Here is an 11,260-nt window from a genome sequence, read left to right as displayed (position 1 = left end):
AGGCATCCACAGATGTCTTTTTATATTGTCTGCTTAGAATAATGGATATGCGCTTCCGTTGAATCCTGTTCTGGTGGGGTCTCAAATACAATTTATCTTCATGAAAATAACCTCTGTATGGTAGTCTAAGCACATCCTCCACAATACCACGAGGTATTGTCGTGGACGGATCTGCAAGCTGTAACACCAGTAAAATTTTTTTATGACGATACAAGAAATTTGGAGTTTGAAATAAGGCAACAAATTTACACTAGTTCTTAAATCCAACAAAGCATAATATAATGAATATAGATAGGTTGTTAAATTGATATCTTCAAAGCGAATATAAATCTTTCAAAGAGGAGAAGTTAAGCTGTTTTCCTTTTTTTGTTTCCTCACCATGAGAGAAGTTAGCTTATTAATTTATCGGCATATTTAATTTGAAAAAATGAAAGAAAATGAGAAAAAATACAAAAAAAAAAGTTGAAGAAAAAATAATTTTATGTGAAACTAAACATTAAAATTGAAATTAACAATCGATCATCCTATTTTTTGTAACCAAATATAAGCTAAAGATTTAGATGCATGGATGGAGCAATTGTGTCATGTATAGGAATTAGGTTCATAAACTCTGCATGATTAACAAGGAGACTTGTCGTGAAGAGGTAAGAAACCCGACAACACCTTCCCCCCAAATAAGGCAACAGTAACCTATTACAGGAACAAAGATTTTTGACCGGCAGAGGCGGGTTTCAGCTTCAGGGATGGGATCAGTTAATCTATTAGTAAATTGACCTAACTTAATATAATGTGGTGAAATTGTCACCCAATTCCTTTGACTTTTTATGTTTGTTTGAAAAATTGAAATTGAAATTAAAAACAAATTTAAGTGAGCATCGAGTGAGTAAAAATCGTGCCTCAGAAAAGGGAGAGTAGTTGAATGGAATCTTGTCCTTGTCTAGGGCATCTAATTAAGATAAGACTAGGCACTAGCAATGTTCTGCTAACGTTATCGAAAGACTATTTGACAAATCACTCATGGCGATGCTTTTGTGTCGCTCCCTCTGTCAATAGAGAGGACTGCACAATCAAGAATGGGCCGACCCTTTAAATATCTCTACATTAAGATTAATGGAACATTTAATTGTAAGTTGACATATGCTTTCTGATCTCAAATAGAAGATGCTTTTATGGGACGAAGATGTTTCTTTAAAGCTTTAACCATACTGAAAAACTAACACATATATCTTAAAGGATATGTAACATGACTTAAGATATAAATTACGAATGTATGAATTGTTCTCGATCTAATAGCGACATTCTTATTCTAATAAAGTAAGGATGTCATAAAATAATAATAAAAAAATATAAATTTTAATACACTAACAAATAAAAAATATATTCTCTAATGTATTGAAATATATAATTTTTTGTAGTAAAATCGATATGTTGTCACTATAAAATGACTTATATATATATATAAATCATCTATATGGTGACATAATATGAATATATGAGATGATCAAACCAAGCTTAATCTATCTAAAAACATTAGGAAGAAAATCAAACCCTACTAATGTATACACATATATGGAAGGATTTGAAGGGGAGTTATCTATACCATCCAGCTATATTTATCAAAGTTATTAACAACTAATAGAACAAAAAAGAGAAAAAATAAATAAAATTTGAACATGCACGAGTCATAAAATATCCACTTGTCAAAGTTTTAGTGAATCAAATATCACTTGAGTGTAGAGCTTATGGTTACAGTGTAGCAAACAACATTAGATTATGCTCCTGAGCTAATGTGCCAAAAATTAGTTACTAGGTCCAACTTGTATTGAGCATGGCACACGTGTGAATAACATAATTAGAATCTTATAGAATTCAATACTATATATATACGTAATTGATTGACATTTCTAGTTAATGAATTGAGAATCTTCTACAAGCTTCTTCTAAACATTTTCTTTCATTTTCCTTTAGTTTCTTGCTTGCCAAACATAGTTACTTCAATATTCTGTCATGGTATCAGAGCTTGCAACGGCAAGCATTAATCAAAATAGTCCTTCTTATGGCTTTGTTACTCCTATTAAGCTTGATCAGAACAATTTTATCTTATGGCGTTCATAAGTTTTGGTATCAATCAAAGGCAATGACCTAAAAAGCTTTATTATTGGAGAACGTGAATGTCCAGAGCAATTTATCTCTTCTGAAAACAGTAATGGAGCTGAAGATTCAAATAACAATAAAGCTGGAGCTTCGATTGAATCTAGATATATAAATCCAGAGTTCAACCATGATTGACTGTCAACCTTAAGGTAGCTTTAAGAATCACTTACCAGTATGTTTATCTCTCAATCTCAAGCCCGAATTTAAACTCTTGGGGTGCAGATTAAAAATATTAAAAAAGGATCTATGAACATGACTGATTATTTTGCTAAAATCAAGCGCATAACAGAAAACTTAGCTTTAGCGGGAAAGCCAGTTGAGCTGAATGATTTTGTCATTTATGTGTTGACTGAACTTGACTCTTCTGATTATGAGTCTTTAGTAGCTGTTGTGTTAGCTTGAGGTGAAAAGCTTACTTTAGATGAATTGTATTCCTTGCCTTTGAGTCATGAAAATAGAATTGAATAAAAGAGAGGAAGAATTGCTAGTGATGTTATGCATAATATATTTGCAAATGTTGCTCAGAGAAACTTATATTTTGGAAAAAATAACGATGCTTTTCAAAAGAATGCTGGAGGTAACTTTGGAAGGGGAAACAATTCAGGTTTTGGAAGTTTTAATGGAGGTCTTAATGGTGGTGATAACTCTATAGATATTATTTGTTAGATATGCTTTATTCCAGGGTATAGTGCTAATAGATGCAAGAACATATATAATTCATCCTTTTTGCCTCAAAGAAATTATGGCAGAGGAAATTTTAATGGTGATTTTAGACAAAGCCAAGGTTAAAATTGTCTAGGAAGATCATTCAATGGTGCTGGCAGAGGTTTTGGACTCAATTTCGGAGGTCTTAGACTTAACTTTGTCAATAACTATTCATCAAGAAATTCTGGTTTTCAAGGACATATGGTGTATTATGATAACATATCTGGTGCTAGTTCTATATACTATTTTTTTATTCCTAGTTCACCTTCTTCTGTGTTTGCTATTGGAGATGGATCTCATGGCTTCAATACCTTTGATTCTCTACTTCAGAAACTTCAATTCCAACTCCTGAACTTATTAAAGATCCCTTTTAGTACATTTATAGTGGAGCCACCAATCATATCACTAATGATTTAGGTAAGCTCTTCAATTTTCAACTTTATACTAGTGATGAAAGGTTGTTTGTTGGTAACGGAAATGCATTGCTCATTAAACACATTGGATCAATTCTACTTGCCACCACTAATTCTGAACCTTTACACATTAATCATGTCTCACATGTACCATATATCACTAAAAATTTGCTTAGCATTTTAAAACTTCTAGCTAACAATCCTGTTATGAAAAGAAATAAAGTAATCTTTTTTTTAGCATTCCGAAGAAGTCGTTGATTGAGCGGTATTGTTGAATTTGTTGGAAACTTGTGCTTTATTAAGACAAGGAGCATAGAGATTACATTGCTTGAGGGAGTTGCTACAAGAGGACTATATAGAGTCAAAAGTTTTTCATCTCAATTTGGTGCAACAAATTCAACTTTTCTCAGTTTTGTTCCTCTAAATAGTCCAAAGTCACTTTTTGCTTGTTGTTCTATTTTTTCTTCTCAAGAGTCAGCTGTTATAAGTTTTTCCAACCAAAATAAGAAGTCATGTTTGTTTATCTCAACAATAAAATCGGTTGATGTTAATCTTCTTCATAGAAGACTAGGACATCTAACAATTTATACTCTTAAAACTATACTTAAAGCTTGCAACAACTTTGATAATTTCAATAAAACTGATACTTTGCACTTCTGTAATGCATGTTAATTTGGCAAACATCATATGTTAAATTTTGATTCAGTTGCTACCAAAACAACAACAACTTTACAATTGATCTATGCTGATCTTTGGAGACTTTCACACATTTCTTCTATTCAAGGTTACACCAATCATCTATCCATCTTAGATGATTACAACAATTTCGCTTGGATTTTTCCATTGAGTGCTATATCCGACGCCCTTGAAGTGTTCATTAATTTTAAACACTATATTGAGAAACATTTACAACTTACTATCAAAATAGTTCAAATAGATTGAGGATGGGAATTTAGAAACTTTTCTTCCTTGCTTACTGTCTCAGGCATTCATTTTAGGCATCATTGTCCTCATATACATCATCAAAATGGGAAAATTAAAGGAAAACATCGACATATAGTTGATATTGGTTTGACATTACTAGCATAGGCCCATTTACCTTTAAAGTTTTGGTGCAATGCATTTCATATTGTTGTTTTCCTCATCAATCGACTTCCAACGCTAGTTTTGAACAATATTTATCTTTTTCAAAATTTGCTTCATAAAAAACTAGATCATTCAATCATTCAATACTAAAAACTCTTGGTTGTGCATGTTATCCAATTCTTTAGCCATATAACAAACATAAGTTTGACTTTAGAATTGGCAGATGTCTTTTCATTGGCTATAGTAGTCATCATAAAGGGTATCAATATTTATACTCTTCAAGAAATGTTTGCATTTCAAACCATATTACTTTTGATGAGTTTTATTTTCCTTATATTTCTGGTGTTGACTTTTCTTCAGTCTTAGATAGTTGTTCATCTTATTCACCCAGTGAATCTGTGTCTGAGTTTGTTTCTTCTTCTATGTCTCCTCTTGTTCAAATACCAGTTCCTTCAGCAGCACCTTTAGTAATTATCCTTGATGTTTCTGTCTCCTCCTCACATAATTTTTCTGTTTATTCTGACACAACTTCATCATTTCCTTTACAATCCACTTACTCCTCCTCTCATCATTCTTCTCCACATAACTCACCCCCCTATATCTTGCCTCCACCTCTACTAGTTGGTCATCCCATGACCACCAGGTCCAAAGTAGGCATTTATAAGCTAAAATCTTATCTGTTAGCCTTACTTGCCCAACAAACAGACCTTACATCTGCTTCACAAGCACTTTCTGATCCTATGTGGTTTAAAACAATGTAAGATGAGTTTCAAGCTCTTCAAATAAATAAAACTTGGGATCTGGTTTTGCCAAATGTTTCTTTCAAAGTAGTAGGCAATAAATGAGTTTTCAAGATTAAGTATAACTCAGATGGATCCATCTCGGGTTACAAAGTAAGGCTTGTTGCAAAGAGTTCTCATCAAATACATGGGGTTGACTATTCTGAGACTTTTAGTCTAGCAATCAAAGCTTTTACAGTCAGAGTTATTTTGAGCTTGGTAGTAATTAATCAATAGGAATTGGGACATGTAGATGTCAATAATGCCTTTCTAAATGGCATAATTACTGAGGATGGATATATGGCTCAACTTGATGGTTTTGTGGATCCAAGCAAACCTCAACATATTTGCAAGCTCAAAAAGACCTTGTATAGATTGAAACAAGCTCTTAGAGCTTGGTTTGATAGGTTCAAGACAACTATGATATCTCAGTGGCATTTTCAGAACTTAAAGTTTGATAATTCTCCATTTTTCAAGTGGGATAGATGTCATATACTTCTGGTTTTGGTGTATGTTGATGACATTACCATAATTGGTTCTAGTTCTGTTATGATTTAATAGGTCATTAATGATGTGAATCACGCTTTTACTTTGAAGGATTTAGGTGAATTACACTATTTTTTGGGTATTGAAGTCACAAAGCTTCAAAATGGAGTTTATTTGTCACAAGCAAAATATATTACAGATATTTTAACAAGGCATGACATCGCTAGCTTCAGTCCTGTTCTTATACCTATGTTAACAGGTCACTATCTTTCCAAAGACTCAAGTGATGAAATTGGTAATGCATCTCAATACAGAAGCATTATTGGAGCTTTATTACAAGTCACTCTTACAAGACTTGAAATAGCCTTCTCAGTAAACAAATTAAGTTAATTTTTGTCATGTCTAAGGAATCATTATTGGGAAGCATGCAAAAGATTGTTGAGATATTTGAAGGGTACTATGCATTTTGGATTACATTTTTAGTATTATAGAGCTATATAATTGAATTGTTTTACATATTCTGATTGGTCTTCAGATAGGGATGATAGAAAGTTAGTTGCTGGTTTTGCACTTTTTTTAGGTCCCAATTTGGTTTCATGGTCATCAAAGAAACAATCACTAGTGTTTGGATCAAGCACTAAGGTAGAGTACAAAGCTTTAATTCATGCTACATCAGAGGTGATATGGATACAATCTTTGTTTGGAGAATCGCACATCCAACTTAGCACCATGACTATGTTGTGTTGTGATAATCAATGAGCAATTGCACTAGCATATAATCTTGTCTATTATGCTAAGACAAAACATGTTGAGCCTGACATTCATTTTATTAGAGACAAAGTTGCAGCTAAACATATACAAGTTTGCTTTATGCTAAGTGCAGATCAAACTACTAATGCGTTAACCAAGGTGTTCACCTTTAAATAATTTCATTACTTGTGTAGCAAACTAAATGTTCATCTTGGACATTTCAGCTTGAGGGAGACTGTTAGTGAATCAAATATCACTTGAGTGTAGAGCCTGTGGTTACAATGTAGCTGACAGCAGCAAATTATGCTACTAAGTTGATGTGGCAAAAATTAGTTATTAGGTCGAGGTTGTATTGAGCATAGCATACGTGTCATCAACAAAATTAAAATCTTATAGAATTCAGTACTATATATACACATAATTGATTGACATTTCTAGTTAATGAATTGAGAATCTAAACATTTTCTTTCATTTTCCTTTAGTTTCTTGCTTGCCAAACATAGTTACTACAATATTCTTTCACAAAGGATCTTTCAAATTTATGGGAGTTTAGATTGATTATTTTCAAATAACAAACTGAATGTTTCTAGCAAGGCTGGCTCTAGCACATTAGTGGCCTTAGGTGAAATTTTTGCATAGGGCCTTTCTCTATTTAAAAACAACAATTATTAAAACCATAAAATAATCCCATTATTTTATTTTAATGAAACATAAGAAAGACATTTCATTTATATTACAAATAAAATCACATTTAGTTTTACAAGTTTCATAATACAAGCACCAGTTGATCAACACTTTCAACACCAACAACAAGCCCTCAAATCAAAAGAATGCATGTAAATTAACAGCTTTAAAAACTGACAATATGAATGCTATTGCCTCCTGGGAATTCAAACTGTAGCAGGAAAATGGGAAATATCCTGAAAACTCCATCCCTGTCACAAAATCACATATTTTGTGATTGGAGCAGATGAGATGCCGAATTCAATCAATGGGAGCAAATAATTAGAATCCAATAATTTCGAATTTGATCACTGAAAGGAGATGAGATGATTAGATGAAGCTTGAATTATGGAATTGAGAATGAATATTCTAGACTTTCTTGCTGAGGAAGAGAGAATTGAAAAGGCAAAGGATTTGGGTGTTGCTTTTAAGGTGTTTAATTGTAAAAGGAATATTGAAAGTTTTATTGGAAAGATAATTGAAATATTTAATTACCATTTGTATTAAATAATTAGTTACCGTTTGGGATGTCAAAGATAATTGTATTAAATAATTAATTGTGAAAATTAAATCTTCTTAATTTTATTAGAAATATAATTATATTAACTAATTGTGAAAATTGGGCCTTCCTATTTTTGGGCTCTTAGGCGGGTGCCTGTTTGGCCTAACGGTGGAGCCGGCCCTGGTTTCTAGCTATATTATAGAATTAGATTTGGGTTGCGTTCATGAATAACTGATAACTCTCCAATACAAATTTGAACTGACAGCTGTTAGAGCTACACGATTAGTCGATTACGAGCAAATAAGAACATGAGAAATGTGAATATGAACAAGACTAGAGGAACTTTTTTTTTTTTTTTTTTTTTTAATGTCAAGGAGCCAACTAGAAATGATATCTCCGAAAATAATTCAAGTTCATGTCCTCAGATTGTGACAGGGTTCATAAAGCAATAGAAATAAGCATATCTCTCAAGCACTTTACGTTACAACCATTAATAAAAGCCAGGATACTAAGCCTCAGTTGTTTGAAACAACTTTTCGACGTCTGCAATAGTGCTTCGAGCATCCTCAATCTCCTGGCCTTCTTGGTTTTCCTCCTCCAACTCAGTCAGAGTTGCGTTTAGCTCAGCTAATGCAGACTCTAGGCGCTTCCGGCAATCAGGAATCATCATTCTTGACTCGGCTAGCACATTTTCCTGTTGCTTGAGGTCATAAGGGTCAGCTCCTTTCTCCTTCATATCAGCAGTTTTAGCAGCTTCTCTCTCAACTTCTTTCTCATATGAATGCAATTCCTTCATTATGCGTTTGCATGTGCTCGTTTTTTTTTTCAAGTTTCTAACTGTTGCCATTTTAACCTTTTGATCCGGGAAAGGAGAAGTTTTGCGTATCAACAACCAACAAGACTAGAGGAAATTGCTAGCGTTATAAATTTGGAAACTACTGAATTTTATGCCTAACATACAAGAATGCTTATAACTAAATGTGAGGCTTTCTACCAAACGGTTGTGGCTCAGTTGGCGGCGCAGCCTGGGTAAGTGGGAAGAGCTTTCGGATTCGATCCTCACTAAACACACCATTTGGGAGGGGTAAAGAGCCTTAACTGTGACTACACTCCGAATCCGAATTAGTCAGGGCCCAATGCGGTCGCCGGAAATCGGATGATTTAAACCAAAAAAAAAAATTTGAGGCTTTCTGAACTTTTGAAAGGCCTATTGATCACGTCATGATACCGTCGACAATTTTTCCATTATAAAAATAAGAAACTGATACTTTATTGCATGAAGCACAACTGCACAAGATTTACAAGGACACAAGAGTTACATTTACATGGACTATTGTCCTCAACAGCTCAACTTCATGGAGCGTAACCCTTGATGATGCTCTCTCTTGCTTGCATAGGGTACACGTACGTAACCCATTCACACAGTTTTATTCTTCTTATTACTTTCAGCTTACTTAATAGTATCACTTAGTCTATGCTTTTAGGTGTTGTGAGGCTTGGTCGGCTTCACTTGCCACCGCCACCGCCGCCACGGCCTTGGCCTCCTCCTCCTCCCCAATGTCCTCCACCACCGTGGCCTCCTCCCCCTCCTCCCCAATGTCCTCCACCACCGTGGCCTCCTCCTCCTCCTCCCCAATGTCCTCCACCACCATGGCCTCCTCCTCCTCCTCCCCAGTGTCCTCCACCGCCATACTTTTCATCACCTACTTGTGAGTTTGATTGTTTATCTGCTGCCTCCACTGCGCATGCACAATCAACACGCATTAACTTGAGTTACGTACCATATTTTTTGTTAACCCTGTAATTGAGCGGATAATATATCCACATATATTTGATATATAAAATGAAATTGGAAAGAATTAAAGAAAACGAATATTGATGGGTCTACTAACAATTTTCGGGCATGGCATTAGCGTTAGTCTCATAAGGGTTGCGATTCGTTTCCTTTGCTGCATCCACTTCTGCACGGATTAATTAAAAAGTTTTCGTAAATGAGTTCAAAACTTAATCAAAGCTTTTTAAATTGGATGCATGCATGCATGTCTCCTTATTTCATAATATGACACGTGTCTATTTATTTCATGTAGCTCTACACAAATGTATACACGATAGTAAGCCGTGGAATCAGATTGAAGAAACTCATTTTGGCAAGTCATTAAATATTACTTCTGAAACTAGGAATTTACGAGGATCAAATAATTAAAACATATCTCAAAATTGAACGCCAAAATAAATGGGTAAATATTCCTAGTCTTTTCAATTTGATTTTGGTGGACATGTCAGTGGTATTACCTTGAACGCATTCTGTATTTTTATTTCAAAAGAGTACATTTAGTTTAAAAGTTTATGAGAAAGATAATTGAAAAGAAAAGAAAAGAAAATTCTTTTCTTTTATTTGCTTTCACCTTTGGATGTCGCGGCAGCCAAGATGGAAGGGATGGGAAGGACAACGGCGAAAAGAAGAACAAGCAAAAGCAAATTAACACTCCTCATATTCATTTGCCTTACGAAGACAAATACTAAGTACTAGAAATAGATTTTAAGAAGGATGAGAATATGGGGGCTTCCTTAGCAAGTATTTATAGAGCTGGAACGAAACAAAAACCATTAGCCATATACGGCGCCGTTTACTAGTTGTCTGTTGAAGAATTAGCTCCTTCTGTAGACTTTCAAAGCCTATCTCCTTTTCTTTGACAAAAGTCAAAAATGAACAAAGCTACTACGTACGTGGACGTATTTGAGCTGAGGAGTGACAGAAAGTGGTGCTACTCTGAAGCCACGCGTCGAATACACTTGGACTCTTAATAACGCTACAGCCGCACCAAAATTTTGTTTTGTTTCATTTCATGAAAATTTCAACGAAAAAAATAGATGAGAACCCATTCAGCAGGTAATTGTATTTTTCCCTCGTCTGTTATATCGGATCCCAACTTTCTGCCACGCTTAACAACCAGCGTTCACTCCAGTTTCATACATAGCTGAATAACTTCGGAAATTCTATCTTTTTTTATGGGTAGAAGCCCTTCAAATCTATTAATGAACTCACATGCCACATTACTTGACATACAATTAAACTACGTATTTATAATGATGCCTTTAGCCCAAATATACATTTACAATTAAAAATCTAGTGAAACTTTCTAAATGATCAGCTCTATGATGGTCTGGTCTAAATATCCAACTTAAGAGTAAGTTGAATCTATTTTAAAATATTTTGGTGGCTCCATGAACTTTTCCCGAGAGTGAGAATTTTTTTTCATATATAATTAAATAATTTCTGGAGTTATTTATTGATTTTTTTTATATGTTACATAAATGAAAATTAAATCTCTCGCCAACCCCAATTGAGCACGAGCCAGGTTAATAAATCAAATGATTAATATTTAATTATAATAAGTGAACAAATGTTATAAATTTATAAGTAAATGTTGCTATTTGAAATAAAGTCTGTCAAAAAATTAATAGAAACACACTCAAAACAACGTAGCTTTGGGTGAGTTTATTTTTTTATTATTTAAATCTAAAACAACATTATTTTGAATGTGTTTATGTCAGTATTTTATCAGACTTTAATTCTCTAAATATTTCTTTTTTGAAAGTTCGTGAATTTTGGGAGACTATTTTATCACCATCTTGTAACAATTAAATACACGATTTTTTTC

General features: G+C 33.8%; 2 protein-coding genes across 2 annotated transcripts; both read right to left on the bottom strand.

Annotated features, from left to right (window-relative positions):
• Window positions 1–7,986: 7,986 nt before the first annotated feature.
• Window positions 7,987–8,485, bottom strand: LOC18051360 (tubulin-folding cofactor A). Its single transcript, XM_006447635.2, has one exon. It carries the CDS (start codon window positions 8,443–8,445, stop codon window positions 8,107–8,109), a length of 339 nt encoding a protein of 112 aa, XP_006447698.1. The 5' UTR covers window positions 8,446–8,485; the 3' UTR covers window positions 7,987–8,106.
• A 619-nt stretch (window positions 8,486–9,104) lies between these two features.
• On the bottom strand, window positions 9,105–10,123 carry LOC112100990 (cold and drought-regulated protein CORA-like). Its single transcript, XM_024190870.1, has 3 exons — window positions 10,004–10,123; window positions 9,491–9,559; window positions 9,105–9,337 (listed from the first exon to the last, which is right to left on the bottom strand). Exons 1-3 carry the CDS (start codon window positions 10,095–10,097, stop codon window positions 9,105–9,107), a joined length of 396 nt encoding a protein of 131 aa, XP_024046638.1. The 5' UTR covers window positions 10,098–10,123.
• Window positions 10,124–11,260: the final 1,137 nt, after the last annotated feature.

This window comes from Citrus clementina, unplaced genomic scaffold (genome assembly GCF_000493195.1).
Source record: "Citrus clementina cultivar Clemenules unplaced genomic scaffold, Citrus_clementina_v1.0 scaffold_2, whole genome shotgun sequence".
In the NCBI taxonomy this organism is placed as follows: domain Eukaryota; kingdom Viridiplantae; phylum Streptophyta; class Magnoliopsida; order Sapindales; family Rutaceae; genus Citrus; species Citrus x clementina.
The sequence above is the reverse complement of the archived record's forward strand: the minus strand, read 5'-3'. Positions and strand labels throughout refer to the sequence as shown.

Excerpts from the sequence above, each read along its gene's own strand:
- LOC18051360 (XM_006447635.2), bottom strand. The coding sequence starts at position 8,445 with ATGGCAACAGTTAGAAACTTGAAAAAAAAAACGAGCACATGCAAACGC.
- LOC112100990 (XM_024190870.1), bottom strand. The coding sequence starts at position 10,097 with ATGAATATGAGGAGTGTTAATTTGCTTTTGCTTGTTCTTCTTTTCGCC. Across the intron at positions 9,560-10,003 it reads GGCTGCCGCGACATCCAAAG|AAGTGGATGCAGCAAAGGAA; the intron begins GTGAAAGCAAAT and ends TAATCCGTGCAG. Across the intron at positions 9,338-9,490 it reads TAATGCCATGCCCGAAAATT|TGGAGGCAGCAGATAAACAA; the intron begins GTTAGTAGACCC and ends GTGCATGCGCAG.